Source organism: Bombus huntii, chromosome 6 (genome assembly GCF_024542735.1).
Source record: "Bombus huntii isolate Logan2020A chromosome 6, iyBomHunt1.1, whole genome shotgun sequence".
Classification (NCBI taxonomy): Eukaryota; Metazoa; Arthropoda; class Insecta; order Hymenoptera; family Apidae; genus Bombus; species Bombus huntii.
The window spans coordinates 13,931,543-13,950,677 of record NC_066243.1 but is presented as its reverse complement, the minus strand read 5'-3'; the positions used below and the strand labels follow the sequence as shown (position 1 = coordinate 13,950,677).

Below are 19,135 nucleotides of genomic sequence, written 5' to 3'. Positions count from 1 at the left end.
CTTTTTGTCTTGTATCGTCTCTCGTTCCTTTCGGATCCGCTCGCCCCCTTTCTTTATTTCGGCTAAGAAGAGTTTTCTGAACCAACGTACCGACAGCTTTCTATTGTTGTGACTCCACATGCACATGTTCCATGTACTTGGTATCCGTGTATAACTATGTCTACCGCCGTTTTGATTAATTTCAATGTAAATAGAATGTCAATTATGGTTGCAGTAACCGTTCCAAAATTCCATAAATTCATTCCAAAATTTTGTCGCTCCTCGCGCTATAGTCCATTAAAAGAATATGACGGTCGAAATGGCCTAACGCAGAAGTAGCTTAGAAGCTCTGTACGACTCTGAGTGGTAGGATGGAAGCACTCCGTCCAATGGACCATTTTCCTCTGCTTTCCCTCTGCTTGTTTACGATAAGTAACTCACATGCAATACGTATAAAAGATTTAGATCGTTCGCGTGTTTCTATAGCCGATGATCTTAATTCGTATGTTCCTCGGTTGGTCGTTGCGAACATGAACTAGTTTGTTTGTTTATGTGTATTTTATAATGTGGTTCCTTTTACATTAATTTTAACATTGTTATTTCTCAAGATATCTAGTACCTTATGGGGACCTGTGCACTAGTCTGAAAATTTACCTTCACTGGATCAAGGTGTAGATCAATCAGAATCAAGAGCGTGTACATGTGTTTTCATATCTTTCTTGCGAATACGTGATCATCAATGCTCTAGCATTGTCCAGGGGGAATTCCGTATAGTAGAATCACGAATACCTTGTATCTAAGAACTTTATGGAATCTTGTTAAGTCTTTCGTATCCCTATTGCCTTCTTCTAAAAGCGGAATTTCCTTCGGACAAATCACGTAACACATATATACATACACATATATACAAGCTCAGATAAGAAACTTAAAAAGTGACCTTTATCTTTTTTAATCGCATTATTTTTTTCAAAAATTTTTGTACGCTTCATTTAGTAGACTGATCCTTTTAAAAAAAAAGAAAAGAAAAAATTAAAATCTGGTCCTATTGTTAAAAAGTTATTCTATTTTAAAGGATGTAAAAAGAATTTAAAGATAATAAATAAAATCGCAAATCTTTATTAAAATGTTTACAGTTAATAAATAAGTTTTATTTATTTTCTACATGCCCAGTTTCATGAATCGCATAAAAAGTTTTAGCAGATTCCAACAACATGCTTTCAAGGAACGCCACTGGAAGGCATTCTTAGAAAAAGTTTTCCAAAATGTGTCTTTAATTAGTCTTGAGCATGCTTTGAGCTTTCTTTTATCTTTCTGCAATTATTGGATAGATAAGCCTGTTTGAAGAATCTGCTAAAGAGAACGAAATAGCTGAAGTATAACAGCAGACAAATTTTGGCGTTGTGGGATTTAACGTGACAGTCAATTTGATTGTTTGTTATATAGTTGTAAGCCATAATAGCTGTGAAACAACCCCACACCATCTGTAGTGTCTGTAGCATAGTGATCGACATGGCAAACCATCTTGGTAGACTGAATCGCATTGCTTTCAGAGCATAATAGGAATACATCCAGGAATGAACAAAGTAATTTATTACGCAATGCCATCTGGAGTGTGGTGCATCCTCTATAAAACACAACCACGCATAAAGAAGAACTGTTATATGATGGTACCAATGTAAAAATTGCAATGGCTGCTTCCGTAGCACAATGAACGCTGTGTCACCAAACTCTACGATCTTTGATAGAATGAACAATAAGGACCAAAAAGCCATCACGGGATCATATGTCATATAACTGAAAAGAACATAATTACGTTCTTATTACTAATTAATATTTTGGAAATATCGCAATATTGTTTTAATTAATATCAATATTTCATTAAAATTCTAGCATTAAAATATAAATTAGCTAAATAGAATCAAATTCCAAGCTATTCTCCCAAATCTCTACTTTATCTGTTTTAAACGAAACGTGTAATGATAGAAAGAATTTGTAAGATCAGCTGTCCCCTGGGAGAACATTTCCAGGGGAGGCACCAAAATTTTTTTAATAAAATATTAATTTTCATACCATAATATCTATAAATAAATAAAACTTCATATCGTAACGCACGTATATGTTACAACAAAACCTTATTATTATTCTGTTAATTGTAGTTTTCTATTGTAATAAAGTTTTTATTATTTAAAACATATTATTATATTTATTAAAAAAATTAAAGGCAGAGGGGCGCGGAAAAATTTTTTTTCGGGGAGACGTAGTAGTATAAAGGTTGAAAATCGCTGTGTAAGGTCATTTCAAGGTGAATGGCATTTTTTAACTAAACTAAGCTTTTTTGTACAATAGACCAATGTTTTGTTTACTCGTATTCTGCATAAAGATATTAAAATACTTATATCTGTTTTAATATCTTGTAAATTTTAACATAAAAACTATTTTATAGACGATGTTTAAGTAGCAATTAGTTCTGAACTTACTATTCTATTGAAACTATTTTAATAGCTAAAATAGAATATAAATGTGCAATTTCCTACCTGATACAGATACTATGTTGAAATCCATAATGACTTAATACGTGATATAATTCTGATCCCATCCGGAGGAATCCAAAAATGGAAAACATTGCGAGCGAGGCATTCCACAAAACGAGCATTCCTCTCAGCTCGAACTTTGGTCTACTGGACATGAAATATTTCCCGGCAAAAATTAAGACAACGTAAAAGAAACAGTAGCAGAAACAATACGGATAGTGGTTCGTAATCCGTATAACAGTATCCGAATAAGCAAGGCTATTTTCGAAGTTAAAGGTGTATGGATAATTAGGTATGGTGATCGACATATAATCCAATTTATCCATCTTTTTTCCGCTGGTCGTCAAAAATTTTTAAAAAGTCACAGCCTTTGCCTATGTCACCAATCTGCTGAAAGGAGAGGAAAGGCAATTATTGAAATACTTTCCCATGTTTGATTTCGTTAATGGTTTCCATTAAATTGAAGCAGATGCAAAAGAAAAATCCAATACAGCTTTTACCAGTCCGCGTGCGCGCTACGAATTTTTTCGAATACCCTTTGGTTCAAAAAAATTTAACCATCCACCTTCCAACAACTCACAGACCAGGTACCAACCGATGTAACAGTTTTATAACGAACGGAGAACTGATTGTGTAAATTCATGGCTTCAAGCACTAGGTAGCTGTAAATTGAATACTGAGTAAATTGTTGGTGAATGAGAATCAATTCAGGTAAAAAGTTATTAGAGACGTAACACAAGCGGATTTACGGGAATTCTCGCAAAGGGGGATTCATTACTCGTTAATTCTCGCACGCTCGATCTTCGAACGATTTTTACGCCTTATATCGGTGTGATACGCAAAGACGCTGCCGGCTTTTGCCGGAAATTGCGGCACCTAAACTCACAGATGAGGACAATGTAACTTGACGTAGCAACACTCGAATACTCGAAAAGTAACCCTGCGTCGACACATACTAACTCTTGGTCGCCTGCAACACCTGAGAAGTCAGATAGACGTAGAATTGTAGCTTCTAACAATATCTCCGGTGCCGGTAGTTGACTTTCATTGTGCTATCTCCTTTTTAAATCTTATCACATGCCTAACGATCGAGTGGTGCCAAAACGGTGCTGCGAATTTAAGGGTCGTCTAGAAAGTAATACCCGTTTTCAGATAACAATAGTAAAAATACTTTTTAAAAAGATTTATTGATTTATAACTTCGATACATATGCTAAGTTAAGCGCTTATCGCAACAATGTATGAGTTTTTTAATATCCACGTCACACACTTGCGCAATTGGTTTACATAACCGTTTTATGCAGTGCTTTAAATCATTGTTTTTTCCGAAGCATTATCAGTAGAACAGATTTTTAAGTATCGAAAAAGAAGTGCTATGAATATCATTTGCATCAAAATCACGAACTTGCTTTTTAGCTCTTTTGTAATGCACTTCTTCTGTAATGCAATTTAGCACTGTTCCATTATTGAGTTAGTACTTTAAGGGGGTATTCTGGTCTAGAGGCATGAGTTTCGGGCGATTTTTGAAGCTCTGTACAAGCGAAACAAAAAATATTTTTGCTATCCTTCTTTTTAGCATTTGTTTATTGATATTTCGAGATTGCGTAAAAAATTCACTGAAAAAAAGAACTCGATATTTAAAAAGTTATGAGCTGGCAAAGTGGGTGCTGCCAAAAAAATGGGCTGTCGTGGCGTGCATGATATCAACCCTTCTGGTCATCTGAGACAAAAAATGCGAACGGATTCTTAATTAGTATGGATGCCGCTATCGTCTGAACCTTGGAAAAGTCAATACAACATTTTCTCACAAAATGACGGCCGTTTGAAAAAAATTTTCTTATTTCGCACGTTTTTTTTTGACAATTCCGAACGTTTAAAAAATAGTAATATTAAAGATTTTGAGCTGAGCGTGATCCGGACGATAGAGGAGTATATAAGGACTATTCAGACCAAATTTAAAAGAAGTAGTTTCGAGAAAAACGCGTTTAAAGTTTTGAGACAAGTTTACTCGGACAACGTCTACCGTCTACTATTCATTTGTTCCGGTCAGACCGGAGCAGATGCCGCGTCACAAAAATGGCTGTAACACATAAAATAATTGAAATTTTGAAAAATCCTTTTAAGGGCATATTCTTGAATGTCTAAACTTTGGAAATATGAAAAGAAATTTTCGATGTTTTCAAATTTCTAGACCAGAATACCCCCTTAACAGCATTACCGATATTAACAAATTAAAACGCCAGTTTCATTGGAAATCTAACGACAGATTAAGCGGAAACCGAGACTATTCAACTGTACTGTTCATTCCTGTAAAAATGACTAACGTATAATACGCAAATCTGATTAGCTGTTTCGTGTGAACATAACGCAATTATAAAGATAAGCATGTGTATTTGCCAGAAGTGTTACATCTTTTATCCCTGACCTCTTATCCGGTTAATAATTTTTTCCAGGAGTGCACAGCACAGGCTTACGATAGCACCAGTAAATTGAATTCACATTATACCGGATCATACAGAATGTTGAAGTAATTACTTCAAGAAGATTCCACACCTTTCCTTTTGTATATCCGTGACCTGGAAACCGCCGTTACGAAGAGAATAGAACTTAGTGGAAAAAAAAGTTCAAAATAATGACAAGTCCATATTATTGTGCCCTTGAATGCGAATTTTGTTTTGGATTACAAGGTCTAGAAACAAAAGAGCTATAAATAGATTTCTATTGCTGTTTCTTGTAGCTTTCAGCTAGAGCTACACACCGAGGTTACTTTTTTGTAATGTCCTTTGCTATAGATAACACTGTAACATGAGGATCAGAATCGGCATACACTGTATCTGTACTTATACTGTTTCGACCGTTCGCAGATAGACGCGATTTCGAAGAAACGCGCCAACGGGAGTCGTAAATTCCCGTTACGATTTGAATAATCGACCCCTTATTTTCTTTTTTTTTTTTTTTTTTTTTTTTTGGAATAATAAGGGTGGTCGAGTGAATATAACGCTGATATTAACAGGTTAATATATACTCCCAAAGATCCAACAACTTCAATGTGATACAAGGTTACGTATATGGAATGACAAACTACGAATGAGTACGACCTGAGACTCGCTTCGTTTTGGCGATTGCGATGATGTATCTTCTGTCGATTGACTGTCTCCGACTTGGAGATTCTGATGACTTGACTTCTGGCTCCTGCTGTTCCTCGAACTATGTTTTAACTCGAGTTGTTGTTAACTTACTGTTCGCTCTTATGTTATTACGGAGAAAAGCTCGGTACGAGTGTACCCTTTGAACGAAGAACGAACGAAGTTTACATTTTCTGTCAAGAAAGTGGAGGTAACGATCGCGATGCCAATTGGTTATGACCCACGTTAATGAATGAAGAGATGAGGAGGAAGCCTCCTACCAACGTAGCTCGTGGGTGAAATGCGAAATGCGAAAATGTGCTTAGTACCTTGAGTCCATGATAAAACGATAGCAAAGTATCAGGATAAACTGAAAGCTGCTTCCTTCTGGGAGAATAATCATGACTCTCGTATCATTACCCCTATCGAATGCGGCAATTAATCGACGTAGAAGCAGCCCGGAAAGCTGCCAGGAGAACTTCTAAAAATTTGAAGATAAATCACCGAAGAAAGTGGTTGCTTACTGTTATAATCCGAATTATTTTGAAATGAAATGTCAACACGCGCCTACATTTCGAAAATGAAAGATCAACTTCAGGATTTGAAGTTTTCAAAAATAGGATTGCTCCACCGTCTTGTAGCAATGTATCAACGATTCTCGTGCTATGAAATGCCAATAAACAGGCGATGGGTCAGAACACGCGTTTGAAATTTGATTTCTCGAGTGTTTTGTATCCGATATAGAAAGTTACAAGAAAAAAATATACACAATCGAACATAGATATCTTCCTTCCTTTCGGAAATCGATATAACAAATAATATCGAATTTAAAATTTTACCAATTTTATATAACGCATATAAGCCAATCGACGAATTTAAGCCGTCCGCTTTTAAATTATTAAAGTAATCTTTGCGCCGCCTAATATTACTTCATTTATTCACTACTCGACGCCAGTTAATCGACGTATAATATACTTGTAAATTTCTAAAATTTTGTAAAATATTAAAACTTATAAAATATAGAAACGTCTAAAATTTCAGGACACGAGATTTCAATAAAGATAAAGTTTACGCACACCGTAACACTAGTTCAATTATAAATTTTTCTAGACACGAAAGGTTCACACCGAATAAATTTTTTAATAAACCTATTAACGTTCCGAGAGAATGTTAGCGAAAATTGTTCGCCTCGTATTTACTTCGCTACACAGAAAATTCAGAATCTCAATGCCCGTGCTTATTACTCGTATATTTATATTATTATATTGCACTTCCGAAACACGATCGTTAATTTGCTTGTCGAAAAGTAGAGTAGGTACTTGAATGTTGTTGCTTACAATTCAATATTCCTTCGATATAATAATCCACTTTGGTGTTCAGTTCCTAAGCAAGCGTTTCCCGGATCCAAGTTTCACGGAGTTTTCTCTTCGCGAACGTTTCACTCCACAGTGACAAGTGGTAGGTGACAATAAACAATTCAGGATCTACCTATCTATTTCTGTAATTATCCCACTCTTGATAATATATGAATATGTATAACACGGGTAGATAAACACGAGAAAAGTATATTTTTTTATCATAGCATATATTTATGCAAACATGATATTCAAATATGATTACATATCCCCGTTACATATCATCGTATATAACCACATCATAGTATATGATGTATATATGATACGATACGAGAAGAAGAAATATGTCCTTTGTCTATAAACAAAAAAGAAGAAACAAAGGAATAGACAAAACGTGACATTGGATATTTGGCTTTTCTACGCAATTTCGTCCTCATACATTCAACACATTCATACAACTAAATTCGGCGATAAAATTATTAACGTAACTTAAAATTAAAACGCAAATACGTAACAGATATTTAAAACATAAATCTCTCAATCACACTGTCTAATAAGTTTGTTTACGATTTTCGATGGGATATGCAAATAGTTGTCATAGTGCCACATTTTCAGTGATCGGTGGCCGATAATATTAATATAAACATGAATATTAATCCTAGATTATAAATTCTAACGAAACCGAAATCGATCTTGACGTCATTGGGTCTATGTGATAATAAAAAGTAATTTAACGAGAAGCTGAGTAATATTACCATAATCAGTAAAGTATAAGTGTTTTATAGTTTTGTTTTGTTCAGGTGTCTAATGTTTAATGTATTGCACAGATACTTTTTGGATTCAAATTCCACTGAGACCATGTCCCAAATAAAATTTATGCAAAATAGATGTTGATCGTGATCTTTAAAGATCTTTAAATCCTTTAGATCCTTTTGAACGCATTTTTTTATTCAAAAGGTCTCAAAGGAGTCATGGGTCGTAACCCAACTGTCACTTCTTTTTTTTTTTTTTTTTAAATGATGTTAAAATTCTAATTACTCTTAAATTGTATTTACTTGCCATGTGTTTACATCTATACTTATATTTAATGAGAAAGTAGCGTGATATTTATAAAACAGCAGGAAATTGGCTCGTGAAATGTATCGAAATACAGGACTAATAGGAGACCCTACGTTCAGAAAGCATTCCGTAACAAATTCGCCACGTTCGAGCATTTCAAATGACTTCTTCGTTCCTTTTCGACGAGGATTTTTACCGTTGGATGCTACATAATCAACGAAAGATTACTAATGTTGACGGTCGATGACCAAGAGAAGCTAATGTTTCTCAGAAACGTGCTGCGGAAATTTACTGTCCCTTTCATTTCCCCGTAGACGTTTGAAATTGAAATTTTTATATCTTGCTGCTGGTGTTGATACTCCAGATTACTTTCTTTGCTCGTACGTCTCCTCTTTCGTTCCCCGCTATATCTTTGTTTGCGGACGCTCACGTCAAACTGATGTCTCTCTTCTGTAATTTCCCAGCAACAATCGCCCTGCAATTTTTCTAATCTATGGGCTGTTTCTTACTTTGTTGCCTGAGAGTTTTAGGCTTCTGTCGCTCCTGTCGGTGACAGGAGGCTTGCTGAGTTATTATGTTATTGCTCTGTTAGTATTATGACTCGGGGAACTCTTTTTCCGAATATTCAATTGCTTTGCTTATCGCTAACGCCTCCACGGTGACGATTGATGCTTTATTTCAAAACTTATGATATTATCTTCTCTCCGTTCATCTTCTTGCTTTATGCTAAAGTTAGCTCCATTCGCAATTCCTTAATCCACCCTAGATCTGTCCGTGTAAATTTCTCTGCGTAACTGTTATCTATTATGATTTTCTTTCTCAAATATCCCTCTTCCGTATTTATCAAAATTCTCCGATTTTTTCTGAGTTAATATATTATGTATATGAATTATCCAATAGATTTTCCTTATATATCATTTGTATGTATATTATTTTCTCGTGTCTCTCTATGTTTTTCTACGCTTGCGTCACTCTGATCTATGCTCTGTACTCTGATTTTTTATCAAAATTAATTGGTTAGCGAAGCTCTGGATCACGTCTCCTATCGTGCAACTCTTGTTCGATCGTAGTTTTAGAACATACTTTTGTGCTAGCATGTTTAGTCTATCCGACAAATTCTTCAGCTCTTCCTGACAAACTCTTCCTGAGATTCAGTATCTCCTCGCTATTCGTAGGTCTATTTTTTGGGGTATCTTCAATTTCTTTTAATTCTGTTGTTCCATGATACGTTGGAAGCGAATACTCTTTTGCTTGCCTAATAAGACATTTAATTCAGTTTAATCACAGTGCTTGAAACAGCGCCCTTTGGAATTCCAACGATATACAAGCGGTAAACAATTAATTTCTCTTTCTTAGGCAACTTACAATTAATTTAATTAATGCACGATTTTGTTATTCTTATACTTATCTATCTCGGATAGAAAAGTAGATATGAACTTTTTCATAGAACCGTACAAGTAAATAAGCTCTTGTAGCGTGGAATTCGATAAGTTCTTGCCTATGCTAGTGTCCAATCAAACCAGATAGATTCCTAACTTTAAATTGAAATACGTAGGTTCTTGTATATGCTAGCATGCCACTGAACAGGGTAAATCTTTAATTTTATAGGTTCTTGTATATGCTAGTATGTGCCATCTTCAGTATTTGATCGCATGGTGCAGCACTATCCAGGGAAAAACAATATCACGAACGTGAGAACTTTCAACGCAATCGGCAGGTCAAAGTATCATTTTTGTAAAATTCGTTTAAAGTTTTATTCCTAAAATTATGTTGCGTTCTCCAATAAGTCAAACCATACAGCAAGTTAATCGCAATTTTTCAAAAATAAAATGTAAACGACTAGAAGGGAAAGTAGCTATTGTTACAGCATCAACAGAAGGGTTTGATAAGATTTACTGTCATTTTGGAATCCCAATCTTTTTACATAAATTATATATTCTAATTTATAAAATATAATTTGTTGTAGTATTGGTTTTGCAATAGTAAAACGTTTAGCTGAAGAAGGTGCTAAAGTAATGATTAGCAGCCGCAAAGAATCAAATGTAAAAAAGGCTGTAGAACAACTTAAATCTGAAGGTTTAAATGTTTGTGGTACCGTATGTCATGTGGGAAAAAGTGAAGATAGAAAAAATCTTCTTAAGAACGTAAATTTGTTATTTAGTTTAGTTCGTAAATATGAAAATTTTTAAGTATACACAAAAGTACAATTTATTAATTATATTTTAGACTGAACAAGAATTTGGTGGCTTAGATATTCTTGTATCAAATGCTGCCACAAATCCAGCACAATCTACATTTTTTGAAACTTCAGAGGAAGTATGGGATAAAATTTTTGATACTAATGTTAAGAGTACATTTCTTTTATTACAAGAAGCCTTACCGCTTTTAAGAAAGAGTAAATCTGCATCGATAATTCTTATATCTTCAATAGCAGCATATACACCATTTACTGTAAGTATATTTAAAAAATCATGTATCTTATCTTATTTAATATATAGTGTGTTTATGTAATTCTTATATTAAAAAATAAAATTAATATTGCAGTTACTAGGTGCATATGGTGTTAGTAAAACTGCATTGTTAGGAATAAATCAAGTAGCTGCTGCTACTCTTGCACCTGAAGGAATTCGTGTCAATTGCATAGCACCTGGTATTATAAAGACTAAATTTTCACGAGTGGTATGAATTTTTATATTCTTTTGTTGCTATCTTACTATATCACTAATAATATGTGGTAATATTGTACAATAATATTACACAGCTTTATGAAGGTGAGGCAGGAGAAGCTGTATTATCGACAATACCAATGCAAAGATTTGGTGAATCAGATGATATAGCAAATGTTGCTGCATTTTTGGCAAGTGATGATGCTTCATACATTACTGGTGAAACTATTACTGCTGCTGGTGGGATGCGAAGTAGACTTTAAATATTGTTAATGAAATTATTATAAATTATTAAAATTGTAATCTATTTTATTAAATATTCCATATAGAGTTTTATAGTTTTGTACAAGATATATATTTGTATATATATAAGAAGATATTGTTATGATATGGTTTAACAATAGGTTACATTTACATATTACTAATGTGCAATGGAAAACATGATTTTATATTTTATAAGTATGCGATTTGCATTAATACATGCAACGTTTATACAATAAAAAGCAAAATTATTCATTCCCAATTACGATTTTGCTAATTTTAGCATTTATTAATTATTATACGTATTGACATATATCTATATAAATATTCATAATAGTAATGGTAGTGCTAAAATTGCGTTAAAAATGCTTAGGAAAAAGATAGGAAAGTGAAGATGATGAATAAAGTTACAATGACGTTGGGAAATAATATTGAGAAATAAATATGGTAAGAAAGTTTAGTTTATCAAGTATTTTATATACATAATTTCTTTTTACATATATTCTTATATATAGAATGCATAGCTTTATTAATTTAAACGTATGTTTTCTAATTTTCTAATCCAAAGCTATAAATGCTCAACTAGATCAACGTAATTCAGTTTTGGATAATCTCGCACAAAAAATGATATTCATGTAGAATTGATTCAGCCAGAGAGGAAATGAGAGTGTTTATGCTTATGGTTCTGGTTGTTTCTGGACTAGTGCTGCGCCATACAGGCAATACTGAAAGGTGATTCACGCTAGCATATACAAAACCCTACGTATTTAAGTTTAAAGGTGTTAAAGTTAAGGGTTTCATAAAATAAATTTCAAACCAGATTGCTTTGTTATCTACCAGAGTAAAGTGCTTTTGATACCTATTGCAAGATTCTTTCAAATAAGGTTGTCTTTTTGATCGCACCGTATTACGATGAAGTTACGATCTTCTACACATTTTCAATAATTAGAGAAATAATAGCGAGTATATAATATTCTTTCGTCATTTTATAAGATTTTCAAAGAATCAATAAAGTTTGATTGATCATAAATCAACGACTTTGATTTTGTTCATATAGGAGGAATACCTTGTATAAAATTTTAATTAAACAGACACATATGGAGAAGTAAATATGATGCTTATTTTGTAACATACATGATTGTAAATATACATAAGTTATATCCCAATTAACATTTATAGAATGGATTTACAGAACTGTAATGATGATTAGTTTATACATTTCGTCACTCTCTGTATAAAGATTACTTATGATTTAAGTCCCAGTAGTGCTCACCATAGCTGCCATCTATATTCGCCCACTTGACCTGCACAAATATTGTTTTATATTAAAAAAAAAATAATACCATAGATTACCAATTATAATGTAATTAAATTATAATAATCATTGAGTTCATGTCTTTTTACTAAGAGCAGCTCAAATTTAATATTTTTGCTGTACCTTTCCACGATGTCGATTATTCGGAAGATCTTTTTCTTCGAATCTTTGTTCCCATTGAACTGGGTTTTCGCAAACATAGCCAAATTGCAATTTGTCATCTTTCTGGTGTTCTGTAAAAATATCTCTAAACACATTTAATTGTATATATTACACATTAATTTTATATCATTTCAGTTTTGATTCAGTTTGGTTTTTTTATTTTTAACAACGATTATTTAATAATTACATTAATTAGGATAACATAATAGAAATTTGTCTGTTTTTATTATAAGAATTTTTATTGAATTTTCTAGTGCTATACTCACTGAAACAGTTGTTTTTTCATAGCAATAATTCCTCCGTGTTCTTCATCAGTTGACTTTTTTCTTAATCTTTCAATTATATCTGTAAATTGACGTTGTTTCTATGGTTTTCATTAATTAATGTATGTCATTTATTACGTAATTATTTCAAACGAATGTATTTATCGTGTAAGATTGTGTGACCTTCTTCATTTGAATGTTCGTATATTAGATTTTATTACAAAAAATTACTTATTTTGTTTATTTTATTTTGGGGATATTAGTATCAAAATATTTTCAAATAACATAGGATATTTCGTTGAACTGTTGAGCCTGAATATGGCTAAAACATAGCAATGTAGTGATGGGGGGGGGGGGGGGGTCATTCAGAAAGAAAAATTTACGATTTTCTTTGCCAATGCTTTGCTGTGCACACGATGAAAATTTTATCGAAATCAGTTGACGTACAAACAAGGCATCGGAGAATATAAAAATCTTTAAATAGTAGTTAGATAATAGTAAAGATCACAGTCTCAAATACAAAGGTTGTAAAAAGCGGCCTTTGCTATTTTCTTTACGATTCCGACCAAATACAATTTTTAAACCAATTTTTTACGCGTCACCTAGTAAACTAATTCTTCTAACTTCTCAAAAAAGTTTGTCGTTTGATCTAATTGTAAAAAATTATTCTGTCTTGAATAGCGTCTGAATATTATTAATAAGTGATTGTACTTATATATACTAATATATAAGTAGTTAATAAATAATTGTAAATAATACTGTAGATAAGGTTTTTTTAGATCAATTACATTGAAGTTTTTTAATCACGTATAACATAAATATCACAAGTGAATATGTATTGAGAAGAAAAATCAATAAATTACCTGAAAAAATTTTATGTTCCTTTTTTGTGGCACCTATAATAACCGGAAGGATTATAAAAAAATATAAATGAATAAATTTAAACATAGCGGATTAAATTGAAAGTTTCTGTAAATGATTGCAATAGATAAAGTATCACCGATCAAGTTTCAATACGAACTGAGGTGACAAAGTTTTCAGAAATTGTACATCGTCTATGCTCTGATTGCTTTGACACTATTCGATGATGTGAAAGTTAGGACAAAGATAGTAACTGGTATTGTTATCTTTTATTGGCGAAATTGGGTAGATTCGTTCGTATTGGTATTAATATTAATATAATGAGTTGAATATTGAAGATATAATCGTCAGTGGTACTGTTCGATTAAAAATAACACAGTGATAATTACTACAACAATAAAGTAAAGTTATTATTACAGTAATGAAGTATTATACAATATAATTTAAAATACATATACATACAGTTCTGTTTTTACATGATTCTGATTTAACACATTTTAAGAAAATGTATAATTCGCTTATTACACAATTTCACTTAATGTAACAGGATGATTTACGTCTTCGAATGTCATTACCTTCTTCTCTACGACCTGTACGAGGAACGTTGCTGATCTACTTTCGCTCATGTAAGGAGGTTTGCTCGCGCACAACATTATTTAGGCTAATTTTTAATTTACAATAATTAAAATACAAAGCAGAAAACTCAATTTTTGTATTTCTGATTTTCATCTTATTTTAGCTTCAAGAATTATCTCTCAAATTTTTTTACGCCTGTAGCCGAACACCCTGTATGACGCGGCCAGAAAAATACCAAGTCTTATATAACGCGATTATAAAATTACTTAAAAAAACCCTATACTTGACAATAAATGTATCATGGAGTAAAACAAATAAGATGAATAAACAGGAGCAATATTTTAATTGTTTTTCTGTAGCATTTACCTATTGCGCTGATCCGTTCTTAGACGGAAACTATTTTTACACGATCAATATTTCAGAACATGGGTCATAGGATCCCATAAGATGCAAGATCTGTGCTGTATACTCGTCTGTGCTTTAAACTTTAATACACAGATTCTTGTATATGCTAACGTGGAACCAAACAAGCCAGAGATCTCTAATTTTAAAAATTTTTGTATATGCTAGCGTGCGTCACTTTCAACACTTAGCCTCATGGTACAGCATTATCCCCAGAACAACTAAAACTACGGGCGTGAATACTTTCATTTCCTCTCTGGTTGCTTACATATAAATATGAATTTACATAAATATTTGTAGTATAATAATGGAATATAACTAATGATTTTCTTTAATGAAAATAGCTGTATACTTCGTTACTGTTATTATGTATAATTACTTCGGATTTTACCAAATTAAAAAATTTGTAAAATTATTTCTTTTGCTTGTAGATTTGAGATGAGCGTAAATCGATTATACATGGTCATGAGTTTAATATTCTGTTTTATATACCAGTGCAAAAAGCAAACTAAATTTATACAATAAGAGATAAGAATATTATTTAATACTTTGAAAATTTTATTTTATTATGCAAATATGTTGAAATAATATAACGTATAACATCTATTTTCTAACACACATAACGAGTAAAGGTATGTATACATTATTAGGATAATTGGAATAATGATATTAATATCTACGTGTTATAATACTACATCTAATACAGATATTAACATCGTTAAAACGCATTTGCTGGACATACGGTATTTATTTCTTAATATAATAAAATAAGTTCTTTTTACAAAATAAACTATACTTCTTTTAAAGTTCAATGAAAACAAATACACTTTGTTAATAGCAAAGATGAAATAAAACATCATGATTAGTTGTGTCAGCAGAGCATTTGCATTTTTTGTGAACTTTATGCCTTTCACTATACATATAACGATTGGCTTACTTGTCCCAGTGAAAATAGGAATTATTTCACTTATAAGACTAGAGTTTTAACTTTAAAATAATTTTGTTCCTCTGTAATCTCTGTATTTGATATACTTTGGAAATTATGTAAAAGCTATTATGCTATTATCTTATAGAAATTCATACTTCTCTGCCAATACCTTTTTCTTCAATGCCTTCCATTGCTTTTCTGTAACATACTCTCTATGGAAGAGAGTCAGAATAGAACAATGGTAAGTAAAAGCATTTTGCATTAAAGACTAATCCAGCGACAAAATAATGTGTTTTGCAATATTTAATCTCGTGAGGTGCCAATAATTGTCAAAATGTATATGAAGATATTGATGATATCTATATAAAGGCTTAGTGCTGCAAAAATATACTCTTCCGCAGAAATCGAATACTTGTGATTACCACCAATCATCATTTGTGTATCATAGATCAAATAAATAGAGAAAAGAAGGGCCCCAATTGATGCATATATTAAGGTCATAACTGGTCCATTCCATATTGTTGCGATTATTCCAAAGATTAGGAAAATGATCAATGTAACAAACAAAATGGTGTTAAGAGCAGTGAAGTCAAACTTCGTTTGGAATGCGAATAATGTTAATGCAAAACAAACAGCTGCAGTAATTCCAATCGCCAATAGTACCTAAAGTATTTAATAAAATGTAGTGCTTTATTTTTTATTTATTATTAGTAATGAGTATAATTATTAAATTCTTAACTAATAAATTAAGAAATCATAAACTACTATCTTTAGGATCATACCTCTTTAGAGTTGTATGTAGAAGCAGCAGTAGCTAACAGAAAACTTTCTGCTATTGTAAATAGCAACAAAAACACATAATTCATAGGGGCTTTTCGTCTCACACTAGTACAACATGCCATACATATAATCAGGACAAGAGTTGCTACAAAGGAGATCCAAAATAGCTCTTGATGAGATCGAACATATTTTCTAGTAGGTTCATGGAAAAGGAAGAGCGCAATCATCGATACTGTAATCAGCAGCTGAATCATTAGTATACTGTACACCTTCCTGAAAGCAGATAAAAGTCAAAATTATTAAAACAAATATTGGAAAATATTATAAACCTTCAGCGATAATACACACCTGATGAATCCATTTCTAATGGTTTTATCACTGAACTCAAGTCCTTTGATGCCATCAGAGTGCATAGATTCTTCATAATTTGACCCGTACATGCCTGATTGTGGACCTGTACCAAATATTGGACCACCTGGTGGAATTTGTCCGTAAGGAGGTGCCCCTGGAGGAATAAAACCAGGACCTAAAAATAAATAAAATATCATAAATATTAATTAGTTAGAAAAAAGTTAGGGCATTAGTATAAAAAAAAATTAATGACATTAAACAGACCTGGTGGTGGTGGATTTCCTCCGTAAGGAGGTGGATATCCAGGAGGGTACCCTTCTTGAGATGGATAACCAGGATTTTGGGGAGGATAACCTGCACAAGCAAATTTAAAAGAAATAAAATATTACAATGCGATAGAATCTTCATTCTGAGTTAAGCATCACTCTTTGTGAGATTTTGTGCTCCATTAACAGCTACTAAATGTTGATGTATGATTTTCTTTAAATATATTGTTTTCCCTACAATTTGTAATTTCTTTTTCTGAGGAAATCACAACATATTTAAATTATGATTAATGATTATACAGTTTAATAGGTAATATTTAATGGTAATACCCATTTGAAATAAGCAACATGGTGCTTGTGGTTTACTAACTACTTTGTTGCATATTGAAGATGTAATGAATCATAATAAAAAATATGTATAATTTAGAAAGGAGATCAGAACCTTGATGCCCTGCATAAAATCCTGCACCTGGTGTATTCTGCCAAGTTGCCATCTTTTGGTTTTTGTTTTAACTGAAAAAGAATCTATTATTATCATGAGACATTGTTGTAATAACAGAACATCAATGGAATACCAGCGCACGAATGTACCAACAACCTTAAAATAGAGTTAGTCACAAAATTATTAAGAACAGTTGCTTTTCAACATGTTCCAAAATATTTTATTAATTTCTCAAAGCATTTAATATACAAAGTACTACTATGTTAGAAGTATTTGTACTAAATTACACAAAAACAAAACATTAATCAACTAAAGTTATATTATAAGATTGCAGTTCCAAATATATATGTTTATTCTTAAAAAACACAATAGTAATAAGCAATTAATAAATAAAAGTAAAAGTCTCAAATTAATAATTACCTACACATCTCCAAATAACAAAGAAGATTTAAATAATTCTAATATAACATAATGTGTTATGTTGACAAAATTTATAAAAATTACCAAAGAATTTTTTTATATCTTAAATGCAATTATTCCATATAAAACTGATTCATCACAGTATGTATGAGGAAAATACCAAATATCAGTATATCAGATATGGTATATATCAGTATAGCTGAAATAAGTTTAAACATTACAAGATATAAATTGCTCACATTTATAAGTATTCTTTATGACACACTGTTTAGCTTTATGAATGTTTATTAACAAGGTAACCCTAACAAGATCGTTTTGCATCTAAAGATTCACATTCATCTACATATAACATGTATTTAAATACTATAAATATGAGCATAATTAACCTTTATTAATTTTCCCAATGCATTAAGATCAGCTGCAAATAAAATTCACCAACATCAGTTAATAGTTATTATTGTTATACGTTTACGTTATATGTATATATAATAATGTTATATGTATAATGTCACAATCCAATGTGCTGTTAAAAAATATATTTTCGTTAATAACGTAAGTACATACATACATATACAACGTGTCTTACAAGAAACGTCAAGGATAAGGAAAGAAAACGAAACGTTGGTAACGTTACACATGATAAGCTATCTTACAGATCTTATTGCAAATGAATAACGTAAATTTCTAATATTCTTTAAATTTTGGTGTAAAGTGTATTGTTACAAACGATATATTCGGAAATATCAAAATCAAATGATTTTGTTCCGGTAGTGAAACAAATAAACATAATATTACGAAACACAGCAGCGACATATCGATACTTAAACGTTTTCCTATATTAGCACCTGGTACAATGAAACGTTGAAGTTTGCCAGAATTTGTTCATTTTAAAAAGATATTTTTACAACAGTCACAAAAATTCAAGAAGAATATGTATTATAATATTAACCTGAGAAGCAAATTGCTGATATTACACGTCAATCTGATGCGTCATGCGCACTTTCTGGGAATAGTGACAATCGATAACAACATTCGTGCGCCGAATACGAGCCGAATTTATTTACCTTTTTCAGAAAACGTTTAATCCTTAAACGAAGAAACGATTGACACCGCTTAAAATGATGATTGGTTTAACCAGAGTATGCCGTCGACTTTGATCGTTTGTGCACTTTAGTTTCTACCAACACTACCATGTAACGCGTTCCACTTGTCAACCATTGGCTGATCTCACACAAGTATAGCATGCAACTAATTTAATCATACGAGCAACTGATATGAAGTAAGTTGAATATAGAGGGGGAACATTCTGGTAGACTAAGCGCTTGCGTGACACGTTTATCGCTGTATTGTTTACTGTTATATGAGATATGTGTTACATTTCCAAAAAGAATATT

The 19,135-nt window shown here is 32.1% G+C and overlaps 5 protein-coding genes across 20 annotated transcripts in view; 2 read left to right on the top strand and 3 right to left on the bottom strand.

Annotated features, from left to right (window-relative positions):
* LOC126866291 (U3 small nucleolar RNA-associated protein 4 homolog) overlaps nt 1–19,135 on the top strand; it is a 33,508-nt gene that overhangs the window by 11,114 nt on the left and 3,259 nt on the right. For 4 of the 11 annotated variants that reach the window (XR_007689840.1, XR_007689841.1, XR_007689837.1 and 1 more), the window contains one exon: nt 1,530–1,677. The exons of 3 other annotated variants lie outside the window; for them this stretch is intronic. The gene's annotated coding sequence lies outside the window, so the exon portion shown is untranslated. Of the gene's footprint in view, nt 1–587; nt 703–1,529; nt 1,678–19,135 lie in introns of those variants that run through there. 4 more of the 11 variants (XR_007689838.1, XR_007689836.1, XR_007689839.1 and 1 more) reach the window with 2 other exon arrangements.
* Nucleotides 38–3,747, bottom strand: LOC126866301 (elongation of very long chain fatty acids protein 6-like). The gene is made up of 2 exons (XM_050619716.1): nt 2,514–3,747; nt 38–1,773 (listed from the first exon to the last, which is right to left on the bottom strand). Exons 1-2 carry the CDS (start codon nt 2,834–2,836, stop codon nt 1,254–1,256), a joined length of 843 nt encoding a protein of 280 aa, XP_050475673.1. The 5' UTR covers nt 2,837–3,747; the 3' UTR covers nt 38–1,253.
* LOC126866304 (dehydrogenase/reductase SDR family member 4) lies at nt 4,987–11,237 on the top strand. Its single transcript, XM_050619718.1, has 5 exons — nt 4,987–9,928; nt 10,015–10,192; nt 10,275–10,499; nt 10,593–10,727; nt 10,810–11,237. The coding sequence occupies exons 1-5, from the start codon at nt 9,816–9,818 to the stop codon at nt 10,975–10,977; spliced, it is 819 nt and encodes a 272-aa protein (XP_050475675.1). The 5' UTR covers nt 4,987–9,815; the 3' UTR covers nt 10,978–11,237.
* On the bottom strand, nt 12,074–13,817 carry LOC126866310 (uncharacterized). Its single transcript, XM_050619728.1, has 4 exons — nt 13,579–13,817; nt 12,719–12,797; nt 12,414–12,537; nt 12,074–12,279 (listed from the first exon to the last, which is right to left on the bottom strand). Exons 1-4 carry the CDS (start codon nt 13,661–13,663, stop codon nt 12,217–12,219), a joined length of 351 nt encoding a protein of 116 aa, XP_050475685.1. The 5' UTR covers nt 13,664–13,817; the 3' UTR covers nt 12,074–12,216.
* On the bottom strand, nt 13,961–18,979 carry LOC126866300 (protein lifeguard 1-like). Of its 6 annotated transcripts, none has more exons than XM_050619710.1 (6): nt 18,806–18,978; nt 17,322–17,392; nt 16,878–16,967; nt 16,611–16,788; nt 16,265–16,535; nt 13,961–16,145 (listed from the first exon to the last, which is right to left on the bottom strand). In XM_050619710.1, the coding sequence occupies exons 2-6, from the start codon at nt 17,371–17,373 to the stop codon at nt 15,786–15,788; spliced, it is 951 nt and encodes a 316-aa protein (XP_050475667.1). In that variant the 5' UTR covers nt 17,374–17,392; nt 18,806–18,978; the 3' UTR covers nt 13,961–15,785. The 6 variants fall into 6 exon arrangements, with proteins under 6 accessions (XP_050475667.1, XP_050475669.1, XP_050475670.1 ...); XM_050619712.1 differs by lacking the exon at nt 18,806–18,978 and adding an exon at nt 18,691–18,772; XM_050619713.1 differs by lacking the exon at nt 18,806–18,978 and adding an exon at nt 18,587–18,650.